General features: G+C 48.8%; 1 protein-coding gene across 1 annotated transcript in view; it reads right to left on the reverse strand.

The window, feature by feature from the left end:
- rab3gap1 (RAB3 GTPase activating protein subunit 1) overlaps nucleotides 1-26,805 on the reverse strand; it is a 53,848-nt gene that overhangs the window by 14,764 nt on the left and 12,279 nt on the right. The window contains exons 12-20 of the mRNA XM_084479006.1: nucleotides 25,972-26,045; nucleotides 24,880-24,972; nucleotides 23,119-23,288; nucleotides 21,932-22,057; nucleotides 21,200-21,372; nucleotides 18,589-18,643; nucleotides 15,484-15,882; nucleotides 10,309-10,446; nucleotides 1,281-1,508 (exon numbers count right to left, since the gene is read on the reverse strand). Of these exons, the coding sequence (XP_084335132.1) occupies nucleotides 1,281-1,508; nucleotides 10,309-10,446; nucleotides 15,484-15,882; nucleotides 18,589-18,643; nucleotides 21,200-21,372; nucleotides 21,932-22,057; nucleotides 23,119-23,288; nucleotides 24,880-24,972; nucleotides 25,972-26,045 (1,456 nt within the window). The remainder of the gene's footprint in view (nucleotides 1-1,280; nucleotides 1,509-10,308; nucleotides 10,447-15,483; nucleotides 15,883-18,588; nucleotides 18,644-21,199; nucleotides 21,373-21,931; nucleotides 22,058-23,118; nucleotides 23,289-24,879; nucleotides 24,973-25,971; nucleotides 26,046-26,805) is intronic.

Consider the following 26,805-nt stretch of genomic DNA (forward strand, 5'->3'; position numbering starts at 1 on the left):
AGGCTTCCCGCGGTGTCTATCAGACGTTTTCCAACTATTTCTGGAAGGCGCACGGGCCTAAAGGTCACTCCTTCCCCCCAGTAAAACAGTGGGAGCACGGACGGAATACTAAATGGCCACTACCTGAGCCCAAGATGAGGCCACTGCCTACAAGAAAGTGTTTGTAATACCCGCAGCTCGACAGGATCAGAAGGAGCGAAACGCGATGACAGTGCAGTGCAGTCTTTGATACTACGCGGTGATCGGACGCTGGGAAACGGAGCTCCAAGTCTTCCCAACGTCCAGATCCCGTGACGTCACGGACGACTCTTTCAAATGAGGACGTGTTATTTTAAAGCGTATCGGAATTCATGACACGCCACCCGTACAAGCCTTTCTATGACTGAGCTTATTAGCCGACGTTGAGACACTATTTGAAATGTTCCTTACACACTGGTAGGTCGGTGTGTAGTGGATACATCCTCTGTGATGCATTACGGTTATTTCACTTTTTAGACCCTGTTGTCCATCACTTTAAATGAGGACGGATTCTCTCGTAATAAAAGGCTACATTGGCCATTTCAACAGAGGGAGAGCAGGATGAATCACTTTAATGACATTGTAATGTAAAACCATGGAATGGATTATCTGCCGTTGGCTACAAAAGAAACAAACACTTTTGAGTCACAAGAAACACATTGTTGCTTTTGGCTGTTTCATACTCTGTCAATAAGAAAAACAGAGCAGGGCTACAGGGCTTGGCTTTCCTCCTAAAGAAGATGTGCAGGCTGGCACACCTGGTTAATTCAATTGTGGGGAAATACGGGGGGGGAAAACGTTGCATTACAAAAACAAGCTGTCACTGTAAAAGTAGGAAAGAAATGTTGTACATTATCTTTCCCCCCCCCCCCCCCACACCTTCAGCCATGACCGGTGGGGTGGGGTGTGCCAGCCTGCACCGTCCCTCTTAAAGGTGACATATTATACCACCAGGTGTGTGAGTGTGATCAGCCGTTACAAGGCGTTTGGAAAATCAGCCTCTTCTGACATCACAAGCGGGCGTGTACACCTATGACGGATAGATGAGCAACGTCTGCTACAGTCCGCTGGGTAGGCTGGTGGACTGATCGATCCGGCGCACATCTAGGTGGACACGGCCACTTGTGATGTCAGAAGAGGCCGATTTTCAGAACGGCTTGTAACGGCTGATCACACTCACACACCTGGTGGTACAACGTCACCTTTAAGGCCAGAGATCTGGGGGGGGGGGGGGGGGGGGGCGCTGCGGGGCGGAGCCCTACCTTCTCCGCCTCTTTGGTGTCGTCAAACAGCCGCTTCTGGCGGCGGGCGGGCACCGACCGGGCCGTGTCCCAGGCCTCGGCCCACATGTTCCCCGGGATCTTCATCCGGGCACTCAGCTCGCCCCGGAGCACGGCGGCGCCCGCCTCGTCCACCACCTCCTCCTCCACGTAGTCCCGGGGGGAGTACCAGCGCACAAAGTCCTCCAGGGAGCAGCCCGGGTTGGCCGCCTGCGGACAGCAGAGGGGGTGGGGGGGGGGGGGGCAACGTGTGGGCGTGTATTAGGGGGTGTGACGATACACAAAAGTCACACGTTTGTTTCCGGTACAGCAGGCTTAAAAGAAACCCGATCATACATTTTTTTAATTCATTTTTTTATTAAAGATTTCTTGGATTTGATTTTGATTCGATTTATTAAATTGTATCAAACAAATGCCTTACACACATGACAAGACATCAAATACAATTGAGGATAAAAACACATTCCATTGTGGTCCTCAACACAAAACGTCAAGACAAGTCTTTTCTTTAATAAAAAAATAAAAAAATAAATCGATACACACCAAAATGAAACGTGCATCGAACCGTTAAGACACGTAACGAAAAATGTCAGTACGAATACGCGTATCATTGCACACCTAGCTATCTTGACCCTAGACCCTATCTTGCACCCAGCACAATTGACTTTCTACACCGACGCATGCATCGTTGCTAGTTTGCACCCGGCGCAAAGCTGATTTTCCCCCGCAGCAGCCAGGCGCCACTACACTACAACAAGCAAATTATGTCAAAGATGGTTGTTGTTATTTTTTCCATAGGGCTGCATGAATGAACATGAATGAAGTATAGTAGGCTATGCCATGCGTTAAAATAATAATAAGAACAATAATAAACTCAAGCAAAGTATATTCCAGCCTTCTAAAACAAAATCTCGTTTTAGGGTAAATGGTTGGTTAAATGATTTGGGAAAGAACAGCTGATACAGTGGTAAGTTGTACTTTTAAATCAATGCATCTGCAAACACCATACAGCAACTACATATTTTCTTTACACAGACATCGTGTACAAGTCCATAACTTTTAGGATTGATGAGTATTTGATTGTGAGAAAACATAGTTTTACCACGAGTGAGTTTTTAAAAGAATGAATGAATGCGGGTGAGGTTTGGCGCGTGTGCGCGCACCCTTCTGTTTAAACACACGCAAACTAAACATGTAACGCATAATACAGTCCATGGCGATGTAGCCTATATAAACGGGGGAACACATGCATATTATGAACACACTGGTAACAAATGTGTTTGTTAATGTATTGCCGCATATCCTCAAATAGACCAACATTTGCGGCCACAGGACCGCGTCCGCATATCATATATGTGTTAAGTTGCCTTTGCTGCAATTTACATGATGACTCAAAAAAAAAAGAAAAAGCTAGAGTTGAAGGTAAGTTTTTTTCCCTTAAACACAGCGTGTTCTCAGCAGCCATGCCCCCCCCCCTGGACTACTATATTTCCTTTCTTTCACCCCAGGCATGCATACAAGGTTAATTGCAGAACACTAAGTGAGTGTTAGCCTAATGACAGAGGGTGTGTGGGTCTTGTCGTCCATGTGCTGGTAGTCTACCGTGTAATGTTAAGGACAATCCTTGCGCGCGGCGGTGTCACAGTACCATACGGCCCAAGCACACAGACTTTTTGTATTCCCTCTGACCTGTCCACTTAAAGAAACTGTCGACGGGGCTCAAGAACCACCGCACGGTGAAAGGGGTTCAGTGGCTTTGTAATGCTGCGGTCGACACTATGGAGCCCTCCCCCTCCTCCTAACCCCTTTACTCCGTGGCTGGCCGTGCTAACTGTGGCACAGGGTGCAGTCCTACTATGCTCCAGCAATTTCAATGCACAGCGGACACCGCCGGCCATTGTTCGGCCTGGCAGCCCGTTTGGAAAGCACTCGGCCACATTCAATTGTTCACACTGCACTCTTGGGCAGCAGTGCCTGCCTAGCATGCAGGAACAATCTTACAAAAAAACAGCAGAGCATGTAACCATGCTCTGCTGTTTTTTTTGTAAGATTCAATGTGAATGTTGTCTCCAAGTGCCGATTTTGTTCAACTCTGGAACTGTCAGTTTATATCAGTTAGGAGGTGTACAAAACAATATGAATTTCAAAGGCTACGCGTTGATGGGCTCGGGCATGCTGATGGTTCTGCTTGTCCAATATAAATAAATGAAGATGAGTTTGTGGACGTGTGCACGTGTGTGTGTGTGTGTGCGTGCGACGCGTGTGTGCCGTGCATGCAGGGAGCTCAGAGAGGATCATTGATACATTTTTTCAAATTTCGATACAACTGTATTAAACCATATATTTTATTTAAATGTTAATTTGAAAGTGGTCACAGCGCTAGCTCTACCAAAACACCCTCTTTTTTCCACAGCTATATGTCATATAGCAGCATAGAGGCAGAGAGACTGTCCTCCCCTCAGCATAGAGGAGGAGAGACCAGCAGCCCCTCCACTCAGCGTTAGGGCTGTGTACGAGGACCGAGTGGTACCGGGGGCAACATGGTCGCTTCTACCCGGACCGAATGACCACATTTCTTTCGGTGCCTCATTTCGGTGACGCAACGATCCTCTCGGCCTCTTGTGGTCGGAAAAATTGCAGAGCACTTTCCTCTCCTGCTGCAGCCATCATGTCCAAAGTAAAACGCTCTAAAGTATGGCTTTACTTTACTAAAACAAAACATGACAGCAGCACATGTAACAAGTGCAATACAACTATTTTGTGTAAGGGGGGGGGGGGGGGAAATAACTTCAATTTGATGAAACACTTGACGATGCACAACATAAATATAAAATAAATAAATAAATAAATATAAGGGCTGACAGGTGTACCGTCTTCAACTGCCTGAGAAACCCACAGCCGAGCCCTTCCTCCTCAGCCACCAGAGACCACGTCGAGGACAACAGTAGTGTCTCCTCCGCAGGTTAGTAAGTGTTGAGGTAACGCGGGCTTACTTCGCCGACGCAAGCTACAAATTACTGACTGTCTGGCTTTGTGCTGCTGAGAAATAACGTTGCGTAACGTAACGACAGCCTCCGGCCAAACTGAGGTTCTTGCTGCCGGACAAGACGGTGTGACACCGTTCACGTTAGCGGAGAGGGGTGAAATTGAATGGCTAAGCTAACCTAACTTTACATGTTGTCCTTGCTATTTCAGTTTCTTGCTCTGTAATTTAGCTGATGTAAATAGAAAATGTAGCTAGCGTGATGGGAGGGGGATTATGAATGAATGGGGATTTTGCAGCTGTGATGTGAAGACTACTTAAAGAGGAGAGCTATATTCTGCTGAAATAGGAACATTGTAGTGAAATAGAACAATTTAATTATTGTTTATGTACATAGTCAAATAGAATCTCCCAAAGACTAAATTACATTTTAAAATTGTTTTACAGAGAGATGACAAGTGCCTTGATTCCTCGCTGGTAGATGGTGGCAAATACCCTCATCCCTGCCTGGTATTCTGTTGAGAAACAGAACTTACTGAGTTAGCAGCACTAGTAAAAAAGGCTGCAATTACATGTGATGGGTGGACCAGCCTGGCCCAAGATCACTAAATCACAGTAACAGTACACTATGTTAGCCAAGGTACCTCTAAGCAGAAAGTGCTTCAGACCAAAGCAGTGTATGAAACTATAAACAAAGACTATTTTTTTATAACCTACAGTGACAATTTTATTTGTTTAAATAGGTCTATACCTTTTCGCAAAGCCTAAGTTGCTCATGTCTTACCAAATAAGTTACCATTAAAAATGGAAGAATTTCAACAATTGAATCAGTTGTTTGGTCTTTATTTTAAAGAAGGTGTCATATTGGTTCTGGCACTGTTAGGAACTGGTACCTTTTCAAAGAACCAGTGTTGGCATGGCATTTCTATAAAAAAAGAAAAGAAAAAAGTATAGATTTCGGAACCGTTTAGGAACCGGCATCGGTTTACAGGAATCGAAATCGAACCGGAATCGAAATATTTCAAACGATACCCAACCCTACTCAGCATAGAGGAGGAGAGACCAGCAGCCCCTCCCCTCAGCATAGAGGAGGAGAGAGCAGCAGCCCCTCCCCTCAGCATAGAGCCAGAGAGACCAGCAGCCCCTCCTCATAGCATAGAGGAGAAGAGACCAGCAGTCTCTCTCCTCAGCATAGAGGAGAGACCAACAGTCTCTCCCCTCAGCAGAGAGACCAGCAGCCCCTCCCCCTCAGCATAGAGCCAGAGAGACCAGCAGCCCCTCCCCCTCAGCATAGAGCCAGAGAGACCGCCAGTCCCTGAGAGACAGCCACTGTTTCCTAGGCACTGTCCATCTCATAACACAGCAATAAGCAGTTGGCCGATACACATCAAGGCTGACAGGTCCATTAAAAATAAGGCAGCCCACCCCCCGCCCCGCCCCCGTGAGTCTGCCTCTCAAATTATTCCCAGTTCGATCACGGCCACATCCACCCTCCAAATGAAAGAAGAAAACACATACACCCTAGTGCAACAGAGATGTTATTCTACTCACTCCTTTGACAAGTGCGCCAGTCTGTGTGTGCGTGGGTGCGTGCGTGCGTGCGTGCGTGCGTGCGTGCGTGCGTGCGTGCGTGCGTGCGTGTGTCTCAAGTACTATCAGGGCCGTCTCCCAGTCCCAGAGCAAGGGTCCACAAGTCTAGCTTTTGATTGTGTGTGTGTGTGTGTGCGTGTGTGTCTCTGTGTGTGTGCGCCTGTCTGCCTTCATTCAACAATCACAGCTTGACACATTGAGCTCATAACTGCACAGAAAGAAGCAGGTGGTTGCAAGTGTGTATGGATGACAATAAAGATCTTTGCCTGTATGTATGCTTGTATGAGTGCATGTCTGTGTGTGCATTTCTGCTTTGCGTGTGTCTGCGTGTGTCGTCCATTAGGGACTGCCCTAACATGGAGGTGCAGGTGGCTGCGATAACCTAACATGTATGTTGTATGACTGGGAAAGCGGTTGGCCTGGTTGGGAGAACTGGTTCAGTACCACCTGACTAATACACCCAGCCTGGAGTTTTTACTATTGTTTGACCTTTACATCAGGCGACACGATGCAGCGTGCGTCTATGTGTGTTTGCCGCGTGTGTTTGTGATTTCTGAGTTTTCTTGTGTTCCTTCCGCAGGGTGTAATTAAGCAGACGGCTCGTCAGCAGCACAGTGGAGGAGCGGTAAGAAGTGTGTAGGACGGTGTAGGGAGTTGGAGAGAGGTTGGGATTGATGACAGGGTCTAACCCAGTAAAGTGGAGACAAGGGGGGGGGGGGTGGGGGGGTGGCTGGTTGCTGTAGCCCCAGGGGGGGTGAGCTGCTACTGCTCATGTCCCCCTTCAGGGAAGGATACTGCCTGTGTGCAGTGGCGAGGGTGTGTGTGTGTGTGTGTGTGTGTGTGTGTGTGTGTGTGTGTGCGCGTGTGTGTGTGGGTGAGTGTAAACGTGAGCGTGTGTGTATGTGTGTGCGCTCATGCAGTCGTGGCAGCAGGGTACAAAAGAAGGAAACAAAAAAAACAGAAGAGGCCTTGGTGGATCATTCCGGATGCTAAGGCTGTCATATTCTGGAGTTGCACCATTCATCACAGCCATCCCAGTCGGCCTCACGCCCAGAGGGAGCTGGTAATTAAAGCCAAAATGCCAGATTATGCTTGGCTAAGCACAATTACAGGCCTGCACCCTGCTAAATTTAGAGGCCATTCTCCTTGCTTAGGGGGGGGGCCCCCATCTACCGCAGTACCTACCTAACGTGTATCCACAGCGTTCCCGCATCCTCGCTTAGAACCCGGGCCGCGGCTGAACTTGACGCTTCCCAGGTAGGACACGCCAGAGGAAAATGCTTCCAAAGTAGAGCGTTCAGCAGGGGCACTCTAAACAGGGCACCGTAATGCGGCAAAACGCACGCAGGAAGAATAATGGAACGCCGTGGCCCCGTTTGACGTCGCCGGGAAGGGCTATTTGTCAATGCTAGCTCGGGAAAAGTCACCAACAGGCATGTGTACCCCCCCGGGATCGCGGCAGATGCAGCGTGGTCAATGCTCATTTTGCCAAGTAAAGTTGGCTGAAGTTGATTAATCAGAGAGAAGGGGAACAGTCCAACCTGGTTAGCTCGGCGGCAGGTTGCTTAGCAAATCACTCCCGTGATTAATCAACCTGGCTTTGTATGTCACCGCTCTGAAGAAACACCCGTTTTCTCGAAACAGAAGTAGTCTTCAGGTTTAGTTCAACACTCACCAAGCCTATATAAAGACCTAATTGCTAATGCAAGACAAACAAATTCCGGTTCATCAACGCTTGACTTCAGAGTGGTATTTGTGGTAAAGGGGATACATATTTTAATGAGGAGACTTGTGAAAATATTTTTGTATTTGTTATTTGTTCCTGTACTCCTGTTGGGGACTCTTGGACCAGATCAACACTGAAAATAAGAAACTGTTCTTAATTGTTTTTATCTGGAAAAATAAAGGTTACAACAACAAAAGCCAATTTCAAACTGCATTAGCATTACAATTAAGCTTTTCATTCCCAGAGTTAGTATTAGCCTTAGCATGCCTCTATGAACATGATGTTAGATGACAAGAGCATGATTTACTGATAATACAAGTGTTGGTGTAGTACCCTGACACCTGGCGAGGTATAATGCTGACAGCCTTACACAGCTTAGAGTGTTGCAATCACAAAGACAGAAACTACTTTAGTCTGGGTGAGCATGAATCACTTTAACAACTAGGCAGCCGATACATTAAAACACTATGCCTAACAGAGCCGACTGCACGACATATTGTTGAAAACGTGTTTCGGAGCTTCTTTTTGTTATTCTGTTTTTAGAAATGTCTTAATTCTGGAACACGCGGCGGAAGCCCGTGCTGTGAAGCCTGTGCTGTGAAGCACGGGTGATTTGTAGATCTGTTGTCGCTTCACAGTTGACCAGTTAGACACATAGAGGTCATGAGATGCCTTTTGTCAGGTAGACAGGATGCGTTTTGGAATGTAGAACCTAGAGACTAATTAATACTAATTAATTCCTACCAAATGTCCAATTCTTTTTCAAATTGATTTTGTTAGATATGGATCGGTCGGGATCCCGCCAAGCGATGCAATCGAATCGTAAAACACTCAAATCGGGGCCCGATGCGCATCGGTGAATCTTAACATCCCTAATGTTAATGAGGACGCATTAGTAGATAAAAACCAATAAGGCGATTTATCTCTAGGACTCATCCCAATCAATTTGAACACATTTGCCACCTGTATAAACAATTACTCAGTCATCAAATGTCAATACCATATGTTTATTGGTAACATCTCTCTTCTTAAATGCAAAAGAAAAAACACACTGCCTATTTGAACCCGAATGCGTACCTGTCTCGTCTGTACACACAAAGAGTTAGCATTATAAAGATCCACTCTGGCATCAGACTAATGTTACTCCTGGAAAGCGTTGGCTGCTGGAATGCAGAAATTAACACGTGCATTCATCGATACGAATGCTGCAGGAACGACTGAAGATAATTGCCTTCGCCGTTAAACTGGAGGGAGGGAGGGGGGGAGGGGGGGGAGGGAGGGGAGGGAGGGGAGGGAGGGAGGGGGGGAAATGTCGCCTAACGTTCTCAAAGATTCCTTTAAAGCAACGGCCACTTTTTTCCTCTTTAAAAAACTTTTGTATTTATTGAATGCTGAGGTGGTGGCGAAACTTAAACAGGGGCTGAAATGAAAATGTATCGGCTTGAGGAGAAGGGAAGACGCTGAGGGATGATCCGAAACTTTCCTGGTGTGTTTTCCCCAGACCTCACCCGCCCGCCCCCCCCCCCCCTGCAGAGTTGGCGACGTCGTGATTTAGGCGCCGCCGGCCGGGCCGTGGGTGCATTGATGATGTCGTTAGCGGGACGGTGTGCCCTGTGTCCGTGTGAAGGGTGGTGGGCTGAATCTAATCTAAGGTCTACCGCTGTCACACCCTGACTGAGGGCCACAGCACAACATTAATGGGCTTCATGTCACTCGCCCTCGTGTGCAGTCTCTCTCGGTGTCGGGAAGTGTGTGTGTGTGTGTGTGTGTGTGTGTGTGTGTGTGTGTGTGCGTGTGCGTGCGCGCGTGCGAGTGTGTCTGCATTCATTCACCAATCACAGCCTGACACATGAGCTTATACCTGCTCAGGAAGAAGCAGGTGGCTGCAATGACAATAACGACCTGTTTGTGTTGTGGTGTGTTGGTGTGTGTGTGTGTGTGTGTGTGTGTGTGTGTGTGTGTGTGTGTGTGTGTGTGTGTGTCTTGATGCACCTTCGTCTGCCATGACATGCCCTAGCATGAGTCGCAGCAACAATAACGTTGTATCTAACTGGAACAAGGTCCTCATTCATTTGCCCCCACAAAATGTCAACGATACATTTGACATAGTTCCTTCATATCTAAACGTTTGTATTACCTTAATTATTGTGTACATATAAAAAGCATGCTAAATGCAATGGACTAAGAAACCCTGTTCACCATTTCGAGTATTTCGTCTAATTCATGTGTTTGACTGGTGACGTCACAAGAAGGCGCAACAGAAAGACCCTTCACTCGCCAGAATCTCTTTGAAAAAACAATATTTCAGCCTAATTCATCATTTTCATGCGTTTTTATGGCCTTTACTGGATTGAATTCCAGGTTGCACGTCAGGAATGGCACTTTTAGGGGTGTGTGTGTGTGTGAGTGTGTTAGTGTGTGTATGTGCATGTGTCTACGTGTGTGTGTGTGTGTGTGTGTGTGCGTGTGTCTAAGTGTGTGTGTGTGCGTGTCTCTACGTGCACGTGTGTGTGTGCACGTCTGTGTCTACATGTGTGTGTGCACATGTGTGTGTGTGTGTGTGTGTGTGTGTGTGTGTGTGTGCGTGCGTGCGCGTGTGTCTACGTGCGCGTGTGTGTGCACGTGTGTCTACGTGTGCACGCGTGTGTGTGTGCACGTGTGTCTACGTGTGTGTGTGTGTGTGTGTGTGTGTGTGTGTGTGTGTGTCTCACCTTGAAAGACTCCATGTCTGAGAGCAGGCAGGCGCTCTGCATGCGGGCGCGGAGGTGGGCGCCCTCGGCCGTGGTGCCCAGCTTGGCCAGCACCTCCGACTGCTCCTCCAGGAGGTCCTCCGTCATGGGGGCCGGCTCCTGTACGCGCACACGCACACACACACACACACACACACACACACACGCACAGGCGCGCGCACACACACGCACACACACACACACACGCACAGGCGCGCGCACACACACGCACACACACACACACACACACACACACACACACACACACACACACATCCACACGCGCAAGCAGATGCACACATGCATGCACACACACACACACACACACACACACACAGGCACATGTGTAGACACACACACACACACACACACACACACGTGTAGACACATGCACACACACACACACACACACACACAGTTGGTTTTCATTATCCCCTCCGGTCGTTGTTTGTTATAAAGTGATGTCACAGCGGGTAAAATCATTAATGTCTGAATGATCTTTGTTCGTGATTATGTTTCCAAGTGTGTGCGCCTTCTGCACTCAATCTCAAAATGAGGTCACTGTTGTAGCTTGTAGCTTATTGAGCTTACCATCAGCATCATTGGAAAAAATCAATTTCTTTACCAAAATGATTGTACATGCTACAAACACCCCTTGTGAACAGCATCAAGGGCTGTTATCAGGCTGGTAATAAACACCTCCCCGCCTCGTTTGCATCAAAGGTTCAAAAAACGTGATTCCAAAAAGGACAAAAAAAGAAAAAGAGAACTCTGATTTTGATTTGAAAAATAAGAACGAATAAAGGACGGAGACTGTGAGCTGACCCCTGTCACTCACTGGCCCCACATCGCCAGACAGCTCCATCGCTGGCGCTCCGGAGCCCAACCGAACTACGGGGAGCAGCTGTTCCCGTCAGGAGAAACAATCACAGCCTGCTAATCAATCCGCGTGGCCCGCGCTGACATCTGAAGTCCGGCTCCAACTAACTAGCGGGCACTAACAAGACTCGCCTCTGATGGCCCGTTGTGCAGGGTTCAAACCCGGGAGCCCCCCGCGGTAGCAGAACACGCATGGGCGCCACGGCGGGTCTAAGCTCAGGTTTGGGGGTCCAGATCGAGAGCGAAGAGAGGGACATTGTTGTCCGCAGACAGCGGCCATCAATTGGCTCTCTGGCCGCGAGATTGCAAAGTGAAATGAAACGAAGGAGGAATGAGACGAAGAAGAAAAAAATGTGAGTCCAAAGCGAGCGACAATCAAAGACTTTTGGGGATGGGAACGAACCACTGGAAGAAAAGGGATGAATTGGAGGAAGAGCTGAATTGTTTTTTGCACTCGGCCCTCCTGGCCTCTGCTCCTTAATAGCTGTGAGCTACAGCTGGGCCGCCGCTATTACCTCCCATACGTCCCCTGACTTAAATGCTTTCTTTAGCCTCTTGTGCGCCGGCAGCCACTAATGGCCCTCCGCTGACGGCACCAAAAGTGCTTTACTTAAATCGGCGACTTGGTAGCCGGAACGCTTGACACCCGGTCTTTTGAAGCGCGGCCGAGACGCTCACCTAGTCTGAGCTCTAAATCAGCTATATGTACTATAGGGGGGAGAGAGAGAGAGAGAGAGAGAGAGAGAGAGGCAGACAGAGAGAGAGGCAGACACAGACAGAGAGAGAGAGAGAGAGAGAGAGAGAGAGAGAGAGAGAGAGAGAGAGAGACAGAGAGAGAGGCAGACAGAGACAGAGAGAGAGAGAGAGAGAGAGAGAGAGAGAGAGACAGAGAGAGAGGCAGACAGAGACAGAGAGAGAGAGAGAGAGAGAGAGAGAGAGAGAGAGAGAGGCAGACAGAGAGAGGCAGACACAGACAGAGAGAGAGAGAGCGAGAGAGAGCGAGAGAGAGAGAGAGACAGAGAGAGAGGCAGACAGAGACAGAGAGAGAGAGAGAGAGAGGCAGACAGAGAGGTAGACAGAGACAGAGAGAGAGAGAGAGAGATTGAGAGAGAGAGAGAGGCAGACAGAGAGAGAGGCAGAGAGAGAGAGAGAGAGAGAGAGACAGAGAGAGAGAGAGAGAGAGAGAGAGAGAGAGAGAGAGAGAGAGAGAGAGAGAGAGAGAGAGAGAGAGAGAGAGAGAGAGAGAGAGCATGTACTTGTGATGTCGTGGTCGTCTTTGTGTGACGGCGTGTCTTTTCCGGGTCCAGGCGGATCGATAACCAGTGAGGCGCGTGTGGGGAACGGGCGGTACGACTGGACGCGTCGCAATTGTATTTTTGTTATAAAAGGGTCGATTATCGCCCGTAATGGAAAAAAAAAAAAATGTTAATGAAATAATCATCATTAGGCCGGCCCCGAGGCGGCGCGCCGGGGCTTCAGACGGCCGCCGGGGAGCGCGGGTGAGAGCCCGCCGAGTTTCCGCCGAGCGCAGACTAATTAAACCCGGGGTAGGTGAGGCGCCGGCCGAGCCATCCGCCTCATTACAAATGAAGTGGTCACGAAGGCCCGCCACCCCACGCCGCCACACCACGACACCCCTCTGCTGACCGACACACGCACGTACGGATGCACACACGCACGCGTACGCACACGTCTTCCCTTGTCGTACCCCGCTACTGTACCGCGCCGTCACCGGAGAGACAAGCGCTACGGGATGGAGGAAGAGGCGATAGGGAGAGCAGCGCACCGGATCCCTTTGAACCACCGGCCGCTCAGACGTCTGTTTGGAATTAGTCAAAAGAGGCCGGGCTCTTCCTCGGTGCCTTTCCCGTGTCTGATCGCGGAACCCTCCTCCGAAATCCTTAGACGCGACGTTTCATCGTCGCCTTCAAATCGAAACGCCGTTGCAACCCATATTGGAGGTCTGTCACATACGAGATGGAGAGACGGGGAGACGGGGAGACGGAGACGGGGAGAGCCGATGAAACATTGATGAAGAGGGAGGGGGCGGTCTCTCGTAGAAATACAGCAAGGACGGCACCGGGACAGAGAATCAAATAAAAATGAGGGAGATGCAATAATCAAACATGGAGAGAAGATAAAAACCACCAAAGAAGTGTGTGTGGAAGGCATGTGTTAGGTACAATGGGAGGGGAGAACAGAGAAAGAAGGGGGGGAGCCTTTTCTTTTAAGCAAGAAATCGAAAAAAAAAAACATCAAAACCTGCACGGTATGTTCAAATTGTTGGAGGCTCTCAATGTCGAGACGAATGTGCACATGTGCAGTTATTGTTTTTCGCCTTTCCCTCCCGATTGCAGGCAAAACAAACAGACACACAGGAATACACACACACACACACACACACACACACACACACACACACACACGCACACACACACGCACGCGGCCCCAAGAGAAACCGTCTGGCCAGCAGCAGTATTGCTGATGCTTGTATCTTTTTCTCACTCGCACACTTAATAAATCCTATTCTACTTCTCCCAGTCTTTCTTGGTCTCCCCCTCACTTTGTCTCTCTCCCTCTGTATCTCTCACTCTCTGTATCTCTCACTCTGTGTATCTCTCACTCTCTGTACCTCTCTCCCTCTGTATCTCTCACTCTCTGTATCTCTCACTCTGTGTATCTCTCACTCTCTGTACCTCTCTCCCTCTGTATCTCTCACTCTGTATATCTCTCACTCTGTATCTCTCACTCTCTGTATCTCTCACTCTCTGTATCTCTTTCTCTCTGTATCTCTTTCTCTCTGTACCTCTTTCTCTCTCTCTCTCTCTCTCTCTCTCTCTCTCTCTCTCTCTCTCTCACTCTCTGTATCTCTCTCTGTATCTCTCTCTCTCTCTCTCTCTCTCTCTCTGTTCTCTCATTCCCCATGTGTATGTCTCACTGTGCGTCTCCCTCTTCCTCTCTCGGTGTCTCGTCCCTGTCTCTCTCCCAGTTGCCCAGCGCTGTTTCCGCCGTGATCGTCTATGCACCGCAGCACCACACCAACACACGTCGGCCGTGTGAAGAGGGCGATGGGAGACGGCGGGCGCCGGGGGGGTACGGAGGGAGAGGGGGACCCAGGTTACTTATTTGCTTCTCGAGAAACACATGCAGAGTTTGAATTTCAAAACTATTCGATATCATAAATATTGGGCGTAGCTAGCTCAGCCCAAACTTTGGTAGCGAGAGAGAGAGAGAGAGAGAGAGAACGCAGGGGTCTACCTTCCTCATCCCCTCTCGTCTCCCACTGTTAATTATTGAGCAGGGTCAGCTCTTTTCTTGTCTTCTCCTTGTTGTTTCTGCATTCATTAGCCCCAGCCATTCCGCTCCCCTGTATAATAGATGAAGGAGGGAGTGCGGCAGCGGCGGCGGCAGAACCTCTCCTGGCTAGCTCCCAGCTCCCATCGCCCCACCCAACCACCACCCCCCCCCCCCCCTTCCCCCCCCCTCACTCCTCCTCCACCAAGCCCCCCTCGCCAACGGGAAGGTCCGGCGCCAGCTCCCACAGCCTCCAAACTGGGGCGACGGCGCCTCACTCGCCAAACGCTCCCTTTATGATGGATGGATAATAGCCGGAGAGACGACCGTGGCCGAAATATATATATCTATATGTATAGATATATATATTATATATATACATACACACACACACACACGGACAAGTCGATCCGTCTTGGGGAGCAGCGAGGTCCTCTCTCCTCCTCAAGCCAATTAGGTGAATTATGCTGCAGTGATTTATCGTTAGCGGCGTGTGATTCAGATTAACCCCAGAGCAGGAGCGGGGGCGGTGGGGGGGGCGGTGGGGATGGGGGGTGGGTAGGACAGAAGAAACCGACACTGCACGCCGGGGGAGGTTAAGGTGCACCCACCACTCGCGTTAATGACTTTAACCGGCGAAACACACCGTCTAGTGTGGGTTTTGAAGCAGACCACAGTTGAAACAGACGTTTTTTTTTTTGATGGGCAAAGACGGTTTGCATTTTTTCTTTTTTCAGATGAGAATAAGCCATCCCGTTCTTTGACATGAAGACAACCAGATCTAGAAGAACAGGATGATTGAACCCCCAGCTGGTGCTGTGTGTCTGTCAGAGAGAGAGAGCGAGAGAGAGAGCGAGAGAGAGAGAGAGCGTAGGGGCGGCATGTACTTGTAACGCCGTGTGTGCATGTGTGTGTGTGTGCATGTGTGAGTGAGCGAGCGAGCGAGCGAGCGTCTGCGTGCACGTCTGTGCGCGCGGCTCTGACCTGCGTGACGGGGATGTACAGCGGCTCCGTCGACGGGTTGAGCAGGGTCATGTTGCCGTGGGGGTGGAGCCGGCCGTCGGGGGGCTTGCCCCTGCCCGACCCCGTGCCGCCGCCGCCGCCGGCCCCGCCCTTCTCCGCCTCGCCCTCCTTCTCCTTCGCCGCCTCCTCCTGGTCGCTGAGGCACTCGAAGAACTCGTCCTCGCTGTCGCTCCACGAGTCCCACGACTTCCCCGGGGAGGCCTCCCGCGCCGGGCCGGACCCCGCCCCCGTGGCCGCGCCCTCGCCGCGCCGCCCGTTCTCGCCGCCCGGCAGCAGCGCTCGCTCCCGCTCCTTGCCGCCGTCGCTGGCCTTCCGCGACTCGTCCCTGGCGCGCTTCCTCTCGATGCAGCAGTTGAGCATCTTGGTGGCGGACCGGCACGCACGCACACACACACAAGCGCGCACACACAAATACACACAAGGACACACAGGCAGAGACAGAGGGTGCCGTTAGAAACACAGTGCTAAGGTAGTTGTTTGAGTGTGTGTGTGTGTGTGTGTGTGTGTGTGTGTGTGTGTGTGTGTGTGCGTGTGCGTGCGTGTGTGCGGAGCTCAGAATTGTCGGTACGTACATGGAATACCAATATACAATAACAAAGGGACTCTTTATCATTCTTTGCCGTTTTGAAATGTCTGGCCTTTCGGCCCATTCTTCATCTTTAGAGCAAACGACTCCGCTCTCAACAACCTCATCTCTCACAGAAGCGCCTAGGCCTGCCACTTAATAACCACAAGCAGCGGCTGGGCCGTAACAGATGGTGGCCGAGAGGGTTAAAAATAACACAACGAGAAAATAAGAGAGACTGAATAAACGGGGGGTAGGGGGGGGTGGGAGGTAGTTCAGGTAAAGGAAGAACAACGCAGACGGGAGAAACGGATTGCGCGAAGCATATCTCGCGGGGGGACGTCTCGCTTCCAGAGGATTCTAACCTCTCCTATCAGAGCTCCAGATGTCTCTCAGAGACCGTTGCATCGCTCTATTTTTACACAGCTGAACACGCCCAGGGCCAGAGAACAAAACTCCAGCACTGCAGGTAGACGACCTAGACTGTATGTAAAGGGTGGGAGGGGGAGGGGGGTGGGGGGGGGGGGGAGGGGTTGGCCGCATCAGAGCGAAGCAGAGCACAAAGTCGGCTCCTAATTGATCGTAATCAACCATTGGCTAATTGTTACAGATGAGGCCCTTGTTTGAGCTCATAATTCACGTCTTAATGCAATCATACTCCGCACTCCTCCCTGTTTTTTGGGGGGGTTCTGTGTCATTTTTTCCAGCACATTAACCTTCGTATTGTTCCACGGCATGAGCGGTGAACGGGTGGCCGATCACATTAGCCGTTCATTTGGCCGGGCGGCATGATTGAAACACAAATAAAGCCGGTTGAACAGAGAAATTGCAAAAATGAAAAAAAAAAACGTCCCAGTTCCTTAAATAAGAAGAATTGTGTGTTTCGTAAATTGGCCACGACAGGATAACTAATTGAACTAAATATAAGGACAGTTAACACTTTTTTAAATTAATCTCATGTTTGCAAAAGGATCGTTCAAATTATACGCTTTTACATTGACACAAAATAAATTAACATTGGTTAAATTAGCATTGATTTCATTAACTGCATATTAGCTACAGCACGCTATTTCCTTCCTATTAAACTAGAACAAAGCCGTCGTGAAGTTAAGCATAGCCGAGTTGCCTCGGGTTTTAATGCGCAAGATGACGCACGCCATCCAGGTGATACCTGAAACATTTCAGAACGAATTACATCTTCGGCAGGGTTTTTTTTCTCTCTCTCTCTCTCTCTCTCTCTCCCTTCCTGTCAACGGCATAATTGTGCGTGGGAGGTCATCGATTCCTTTTCCTGGCGAGTGAATCCGTTGTGATGCGATGCACACCATTTGATATCAGTCCCCTCCCAGCCCTCATCAGCTTCAATTCAAATCAAACCCTCACAGGCCCTCGCGGGACTCCCGGGTAATTTCCTCCTAATATGTTTTGTATAGAGACGGGCTCTCGGCGAGCAAAAACACATATTTTAAATTGTTGTGTGCTTTGTTGGCTTTTCTTTCTTTCTTGTTTTTTTTTCCAACGTTTTAAACCCCCCCTGTTTTCATCCTTTATCACCATTTGAATCCTCATTCCGAATTATGCTTTGCAAAATGTAAATCAAGTAAACGAGTTGGCTTTGGTAGAGGATTAAATTGGGAACCACCGCCCCCCCACCCCCCCCCCCCCCGCCCCCCATCTTGCGTTAAAAGTCTCACGGGACAAGAGACGCAAGCTGTTAGCTGTGGAGCTAGTGATGCTTCTATCGTACACACGCGTGGGCCAGGACAGCAGCGTCCCCAGAGCTGCAAGCCATCTCCGGCTATTTCTGCACCGGCCAATCACACAGAGAGGCAGATAGCAGGCACTGGTTTTATTTTGGACGTCACCGGCTTTCAATTCAAATAGTTAATATGGTGAAAAAACAACAGATTTCTTTCAGATTAGCCTCATTCGGAAGACTGGACATTGGACAGTATTTCGCAATATTAGATGGCTGATATTGGTATTCAACCAATTTTTTCCCATCACTGTTTGTGACACTTGGGGAACCGTGAGAAACTTTCCAACTATCCCTTGTCTTATGTGTTCTGAAAACAAGACTAATCTGAAATAAAGCAGCTCTCTTTTCAACAAGCTATTGAAATTAGGAAGCAAAAGAATTGGCGATTGCTCAATCTGAGTCAATGAGAAATACAAATAGTTTTTCATCCGTCTGGAAAACCTAATTAATTAATTGTCTCAAACGAAAAAAGACAATTTCCCTGATATTTAAAAATAGGCCGTAATATACAACTGAATATGTTTGTTCTTATGTCTGACAGATGCGCAGAGTTTTCAACTGCTTAATTCCTTAATATTTATTTGAATATGTAATTATAATGGATGTGTTTGCACGTGTGTGTGTCTGTTCGCGCATGTGCATGTCTGTGTGTTCGCGTGCGTGTGTGTGTGCGCACGTGCGTGCGTGTCTGTGTGCGCGTGTGTGTCTGTGTGCAGGTGTGTGTGTGTGTGTCAGTGGTTACCTGGAGCTTCTGATGCAGCAGACAACAGCGGAGATCAGGGGCTCCGCTGGCCAGCCTAGGAGAGGAGAGGAGAGGAGAGGAGGGGAGAGGAAGGGAGAGGAGAGGAGAGGAGAGGAGAGGAGGGGAGGGGAAAGGAGAGGAGAGGAGGGGAGGGGAGGGGAGGGGAGGGGAGAGGAGAGGAGAGGAGAGGGGAGAGGAGAGGAGGGGAGAGGAGAGGAGAGGAGAGGATACAGGGCGGTCAGAGGAGAACATTCAGACCTGCAATACCATTCTCTAATGCGGGCATTCAGGAGGTCACACAGTGAAGAGATACGGTTAATTTGAGCGCGCAGGTAGGGGTTAGGGTTAGGGTTGAACCAGGAAACTATATACTTGGGCTTTGAGCAAAAAGCCACCCTAGCCATCTACACTATCCATGTCAGATGGCATGTACTTCAAATACATTTGCGGTCTAATTTCTCCCAATGAGTATTACGTTTATTAAAGTGACAAAGTGCATTATTGACAAAAAATATTCGTCATGACTTTTAAAACAGTGGTGCGGTATCCAACTCCGGTGGCACTGGCACTGCACAGGAACGCACTGACATTCACTACAATCAAAAGGCTCACACAACAAACGGGATCGCTGGTGGATTCATCATGCACACACTTGGAGACCCAATAGCATTTAATGCAAAATTATGTTATGCTCTCCTTTCAACGTTTGTACCCATTTTGTGCTTGCCTAATATCTATTATTACGCCCCTGTGTTTCCACCCTGTCTTCCTGTGCAGACTGTGTGAGTTCATCTGAACGTCTTTGACAATGCCAACTGAATGAAAGCAGCCCTCGTTAGTGAAAATGTTATACAAGGTTGTCGCCATGGCAACTGCCATGCTGTGTATCCCGTCCGGCTCTTTTTATGGCTCTCGAAATTGAGACCTGCCCTCCTTGTGTAAAGAAAGACCCGGGTTCTATTGAGGTGACTCTGCTTTTAGCGGTTCTGATGATGATTATGATGATGATGATGATAAATAGCAGCATGCAAATAAGGGCACTGGCACCATTAGAGATGTATGCAAGTATTTTGCTGTTGAGTGCAATATGCAACGCTATGTATGGCCCGGTGAGCGATTGTGCTGACTTCCACTTCAGGGTGGAGTAAGTTTAGAATATGAAGGTCGGCATTACCCTTACCTCAGACCCCATGTTATAGCAGAACTCCTGGGGGGAACAGCACAGAGCCCTGACCCGAAACCAACAACTTTAAGGGGCGTGTTGCCTGTTTGGTTACAGAGATATTCTACCGAAGGACATGCATTTGCGCAAGTGGAAGAGTTCAGAAGAGGGTTTTAATGAGTGTATTCCTAGTGGTCAGACAACACGATGTTGATTTGAAATCTAAACAGACACATTACTACAGTGACCAACTGCTAGCTTGGGTTTGGGGAGCGCCAATTACGTTCTTACCAGTGGCGGCTGCTGGTCTTACAATGAGGGGAAGCTCATTTTCGGCCTACATCATAAAAATTGTCTCATTTATTTATACGTAAATTCTGCTCTCCGTTCCTTTTCAAGAAAATGCTCTCTGACCCTGTCATACCAACTAGATCTCTTTTCTAGTCTCTTGACCAGTGTCCTCTCAATGGCCAGCAGAGCTAGGCTGCTTAAACGGCCTTGGCCCATCGTGTTTCGGGTGTAGGACTTGAGCCGCTTTAAACATCTCACAAACATCAAGCTCCTTTCCACCTGCACTTGTTGCCACTAATGCAAACAGTTTGAAAAGCTGAGGCATTGCACTGTCCAACTCCATGTCTTTGAGGAACACCAAGAAATCACACCCCTACCCCTACGACCTAGCCTAGTGAATTAATAAATAAACTACCAAAACGATATTAAACTCGAACTATTATGTTAGTTAAATGTTAAATCGAAACAAGCAATTGTGTGTGTATAATACACTGAATTGTGTGTGTGTGAAATACACTTACACACAATGTAAATTGTCAAGGAATTTCGGCAAGGAAATATCAATAAAAAGGTTGCAGTTTGTCTTTCAACTCGCCTACAAAATCTGCGATGGGACTGAGGACTGAAGAGAGCTCCGGTGACGTTTATAGTTCAAAATGGCTGTCAATCAAACGGCGACTGTCTTTCGACAGACCCTCCAATCAACACGCAGAAGCTCAGTGTCCAGGCCAGCCCACTCCCCATAGACCTCCAGAGAAGCTGAGAGGCCGTGGGAGGGACATAATCGCAGCATTATCCAATGGCCGACGACTTTCGACGCACTAAAAAAAGCTGTTCTATGCAGCCCCATTGAAGTGGACGGACGCTGAGCTTCAACAGGCAAATGCACTGTGACGCTACGGGAATGAATGAGAAGGAAATCGAGTCAGTCGACCTGCGATAAGCAGCTGATTCTGAACAAACTCGTCTTTGAGTCGCATTTTAGTCAATGAAATATTAATAATAACAGTATATATTTGGCCAATTAGAGAAATCGCCACTGGTTCTTACATAGCTTACATATTTGATTGGTCAATCAAATATGAAGGGAACAGAAGTGAAGGGCCTGATCAGCCACCAGCCTTTAGACATGAACCTGATTGGGGAGAAGAGACCTACCCGTAGACCAGGTGGTTGTTCTCCCAGCGGAAGCGCATCTCTAGGACAAACTCCTGCCACAGATGGGCCAGGGCGCGCACGCCACCGTGGTAGAAGTTGACCAGGCACACGCACAGGGCCAGCCGATAGGTCAGACTGTCGCTGGGCGCAGACTTCAGCTGGTTGAACAGGTTCTGGAAGCAGAGGGAGTCAGTGGAGAGGAGACGGGTTGGTTTGCAAGAAGGACATTGCGGGAAAAGTTTGGACTTTGACTTTTATAACAGTGGAATATATAATGGCAGAAAAGGGAATACCAATTATTCACTGGCTGTATGAAATGCCACTTGAAGGACTAATTATCGCAGTCTTTTGTACACAGACGGCATTTTCACAGATACAAAAAAACACAAAGCCGCTTCTTTTTATCTGTCTTTAATGTGTAAATGAGCCCAAAGATTATTATTTTTTCCTGCTCAAATTGTGAATTGTGCTTACTTGTAAATTGTGCACAATCCGATAGTAGTGGCGAGGTGTTTGTTAGCGCTTGTTATCCGATAAAGCCTTTGAAGTGGCTGCAGAATTTCTCCATCCCTTATCTAAAGCAAAAACCTCTTTTTATCCTTGAATTGGCGCATTCAAGCCGCAGCAATACTGCCCCTCCCTCCCTCTCTGTGAACCCTCCGTTTTCTCTTTAACGTGCCATTAAAGAGCAGCAGGAATAATTTGTGTCGGCGGGAGGCGCGTTAGACCCACATAATCGGAGTCTTTATCGTGCTCGCTCTTGCCGCCGGCGCCGGGCGGTGGTGGCGCGGCGCGGCCGTCGCTGGCGTCCGACGTCCCCGTCGGAGACCTCTCCACCGACGCGTCCGGGAATAAATACTGGGAGGGGTGGAGGAGGAGAGAGGAGGGGAAACGAGGAAATGAAGGGACGAAACACAGACGCAGGTTTTAAAACATGGACATCTACCGACACACTTTGCCCGGCAGGATGAGGCTCAACTCAAAAACTCTGCAACACATGTTTCTTAGGAAAGAGGAGATGCGTGGGGGAGGTGTCGGATGAGCCAAAAACATAAATAAATGACCCTAGCAGGGATGAAAGAGACGGGGCTCTGACGGCGGTGGGAGCCGCGGCCCCCCAGGGAGGGCTTGTAGCTCCCTTTCTTTTAATAAGCTGTGATGTTTTATTCACAGCCCTGCTCACCGGCTGGGCCTCTGGGGCGGGTTAAAAGGCCAGAGTATCGGTGTGGTGGAGAGGGGCCTCTGGCCGGCAGACCCCCGCCCCCCCCCCCACCCCCCCGAGCAGACCCCCAAGTGCTGTGTCAGCTCCTCTATAATGTGGCATATAAAGGGTGGAGGGCTGGGGGAACCATCCATTTGCCAACATGACACACAGACAGGGTCCAAAAGGAACTGCCGATGGGCGATAGTTTTGCTAATTTGGATCACAAAAATATATAAAATAACTACGAAAAAATTGCTCGTCTTGGTGGATTTTTCGTCTCCGGCAGGTTAAAAAACAAAAGTGAACTTCGGACCCTGCACATAAATGGGGGAGAACGGACGAGAAGATTAGACAAGACCAGATGGAAGAGGGTGGAAGGGAGATGAGACTGGACGGGAGAGGGAGGAAGGGAGACTAATATGGATGGGTGGGAGAGGGAGGGGGAGGACGGAGAGACAAGACTGGGTAGGTGAGGGAGGAAGATGTACTAAGAGGAAGAGGGAGAAAGGGAGACTAGAGTGGGTGGGAGAGGAAGAGGGAGGATGGGAGAGTGGGTGGGAGAGGAAGAGGGCGGATGGGAGAGTGGGTGGGAGAGGAAGAGGAGGATGGGAGAGTGGGTGGGAGAGGGAGGAAGATAGACTAGACGTGATGGGAGGGGGAGCGGGAGGAAGGGGGGGGGGGGGGGGTGGGGGGGGGGAGTAACCGAGCGTCTCACCAGCAGGATGGAGTTGAGCACGTCGTTGCTGAGCGGCGACTCGTCGACGCGGCGGTGGCGGCGGATGTGCTTGCGGGCGCTGTGCACCATGCTGGAGACGGACAGCTTGGACATGGGCACGGCCGCCGGCTCTGTCAGCTTGGAGAGCGCCGCGCTGAGGTCAGTGTTCTCTGCGCGCCGCCGCAGGACGACAGGAGAACAGGCGGCGTGGTTAACCTCACCGTTCCCCGCGGATCAACGGCATGAAGTGAGCCGACGCAGGGCACTGCAATGGACTCTGCAGTATTCTTTAACAACGATGATCCTTTATAGGGGGTGTGTGTGTGTGTGTGTGTGTGTGTGTGTGTGTGAGAATGTTAAGCCACGGTGTGCTTCAGATACAGACCGATATTGCTGTATCAACATCCATGAATGGGTTAATGTCTAATAACACCAGATTGCTACAAAAACTGCACTATGTTCTGCACTATTTCCAAGCTCGGAGAGAGCTTAAAAACACATTGTCTAGCCCGGCGGGGGGGGTTGGGGTTTGCATTCAGCTACATGCCTTAATGGCTATACAATCTTCACAGTGTACCATCAGTGCACCACACACACACACACACACACACACACACACACACACACACACACACACACACACACTCTCAGCCAGGGAAATTACCAGGCAACCGAGAGACAGGGTGATGCTGAGAGGAGCATATGCTGCTTTGCATGCAGGGCTAAACAAACATGTTTATAGTCCCAGACTACCAATACATAAAGAAACTGCAGTGCGAGTTTGGGTTATTTTTAGAGTTGCGTTCTGGGAAAAAATAAAATAATGAAACTTGCAAATGCTTGGTCATCTACAAAGGGCTATCAAAGAGTCGACGGATCACAAAATGTTGAAAGTCAGGCATTGGGCTGGTTTCACTCCTTTTCGGGGAAACGTAGACATTGTGTCTTTCTTTTGGAAAGCGTTGGCGTTTGTACGCATAGGCGGTCGCACTGCTGTCAAAGACAGCGCTTTCGACAGAGTACAATACACTGTTCGCCTAATGATGCGAATGGCTGATCCCACGTGGAATCACTCATGTGGTATTGTGACACAGAGCACCAGCAGCCAGTCAATTTGGTGGCAAACCTTCCATTTGGTCTGTGCGAGTATGGCAATTCCGAGTCAGATTTAAGGGTATCTTTATATGCTTAAGGGTGGGAAGTGAGTGGGCAGTGGAGCACGGCAACTCGTTTGACAATATATTTTTTGGCAGTCAGCCACAAGCTTAGTTGTTTGAGGACAGTTTTTAGTAATTGACAGACCGGAAGCGCAACAATAAGATAATCAGCAGCACAATTGTTTCTTTTGTAATCATCGACATAATATGATGTGAATGTAAATGTTACACCTGCACAGGCTTATTTTCATTATTGCACACTCCTCTCAAAACACCTTAATACACTTTTTCATATTCCACACTCATTATTTAACGTTTTCACAGATGTCGCTGATGAGGTATGAATATTCACGTGGAGCCTGAATTGCAAGATTATAGTTATTATTCCAACATAACACCTATGATTCATTTAGTGTCTATTGTTTGTGAGCTGTCATTCATCCACCACCGTTATTAATATATTGCAGATTATCTAATGGCACAAGGTCTTAATCTTCCCCGAGATAACGAACCGGAAAATAAATCTATAAATCTGTAGTCGATACGATTGGCTGACCGGACCCACAAAAACAAGCTCTTCCAATGGCGAGGAAGAATGGCTGACCTTTGCCCTCTTCCTCGGTCAATCCTCTGCCCAAAATCTCCTCTGTGGATTCCTTCCTGCAGCAAAGCTTGAAGAACTCGTTCAGGAAGTCTCCTGGGGAAGAGAGGGAGAGGTGGGCGACGGAGAGAGGATCAGTGAGCGCTGGGAGCAGACGGAGAACAGATACCTCAGTGTGCATCTCAATTCTGAGGCTGCAAGGCTATGCCGCGCTGTGCTTATTAGTCATAATGTACAGTGTAATTAAAACATGGCATCTCATTGATGTAGCTGCCATTGCATTTACCGAGCTGTAGACCCGATGAGGAGCCGGTATACATTATGAAACAGTAGACATTGTTGCGGTGAATCCAAACCCAGATTACAAATTCTGAAAGTCATCATGTTTGTCCCCCATGTTTGCAAACACAAAGGAATAAGTTGAGTTATTTTGGTGTGTTGGACGGTTCCACGATAGTAGGCAAACATGTCAGAATGAAGGGAAAGAAATACGCTCATCATTTCTTAAACTAAAATGCAGGACATTACATCAATGTTACGGAGCTACACATTGTGTTTCACCAACATCATAAACACGACTGATGCATGAATCCAGCTTATAGCCGCAAGAATTGAATCTCTTTTCCTTTTCACTGACCGATGTTAACTGCCATACCACTCTGTCAGTTCGCTCTTTTAAACCATACTCTGTCGGCCAGAGACTGTGACTAATAGGCAAGTGAACAGCATGCGACCGCTATGAATCACGCGCAGGAAACAAAACACGCAAAGAACCTTTTGTGTTTGTCCATGATATCAGATTATGAACACTGAAACCATCTTTTAAAGAAGGGCTTCCACACAGACTTACCAGCTAAGGGGTAGCTCATCCCCACCAAGTTAATGGAACTTCCAACCCACGTGAGGTGTGCCACTGAATGAGTCTATACGGACAGAACGGTGGAAGCTCTTTATTAACACCATGCGCCACACACGTGTTTGCCCTTCCATGACACATCCGTGCAAGGGATCCGTGCAGGCTATCAACGCGCAGCGGGCCTCCTATGAGGGATAGCAGGTAGTCGGCAGAGCAGGCACAAGGAGACGGCCTCTTACCTAACAAGCATTGGGGATTTTCCGCTTTCCTGACTCGCACAGACCAGTGGGGGGCTTGGAGAGGGTCCAGGTCGCTGCCGGGTCACACACACAGAGCACATATGGTCAGATGATCACACACAGAGAAAAGCAGCGAGTGTGTGTGTGCGTGTGCGTGCGCGTGCCAACCACATCCATGTCACCTACACCGAGTACTATCAAGGTTGAAAGTATGCGGGGGCTAACTCAATATGTTCTGGTATTTTGTGGAGAGAAATGGATTCCCACAATGTTTCACAATCCAATGAGAAGACCACTCACAATCCAATGGATCTCCCCATGTTCCTCTAAATTGCATGCATAACCTTTAGCAGTATTCTCATAACTGCAAAAACATTTAAACAAGCGCTTTCACATTTGCCCAAGGCTTCAAAATGTGCCACAAATAGCTGGGAATGTGAACCCAATATTTAGTAGTCGGCACATCGTAATATCTCTTAGTGTATTCAGCAGCCCTGCAGCCTCAATTAGAAACAAGTTTTTAAGTCTACAGTGGCATTCGCTTTATTTTACTGAATTCCTTTCCCTGGCATTCGCTTTTCAGATTTACGGCCACCCTCCCTCTCCACTCTCTCGTTTTCGGGTGGAGGTACGCAAGGGAACAGGGTTGACAACGTCTTCTTCTCCTCCCTGAATGACACACATACCCGATGGAGGAGATCTGAGGGAGAGAACTGTGTTTGTCGTGGAATTGTTAAAACAAAAAAACGACTGGTTGGAGGGTTGAGATAAACACTAACATTACAGTCAGCTATAATAACTCGCTGGCAGAGCGTTTCCTCAGCAACGCAGCGG

The sequence above is a fragment of the Micromesistius poutassou genome (assembly GCF_964030765.1).
Source record: "Micromesistius poutassou genome assembly, chromosome: 14".
In the NCBI taxonomy this organism is placed as follows: Eukaryota; Metazoa; Chordata; class Actinopteri; order Gadiformes; family Gadidae; genus Micromesistius; species Micromesistius poutassou.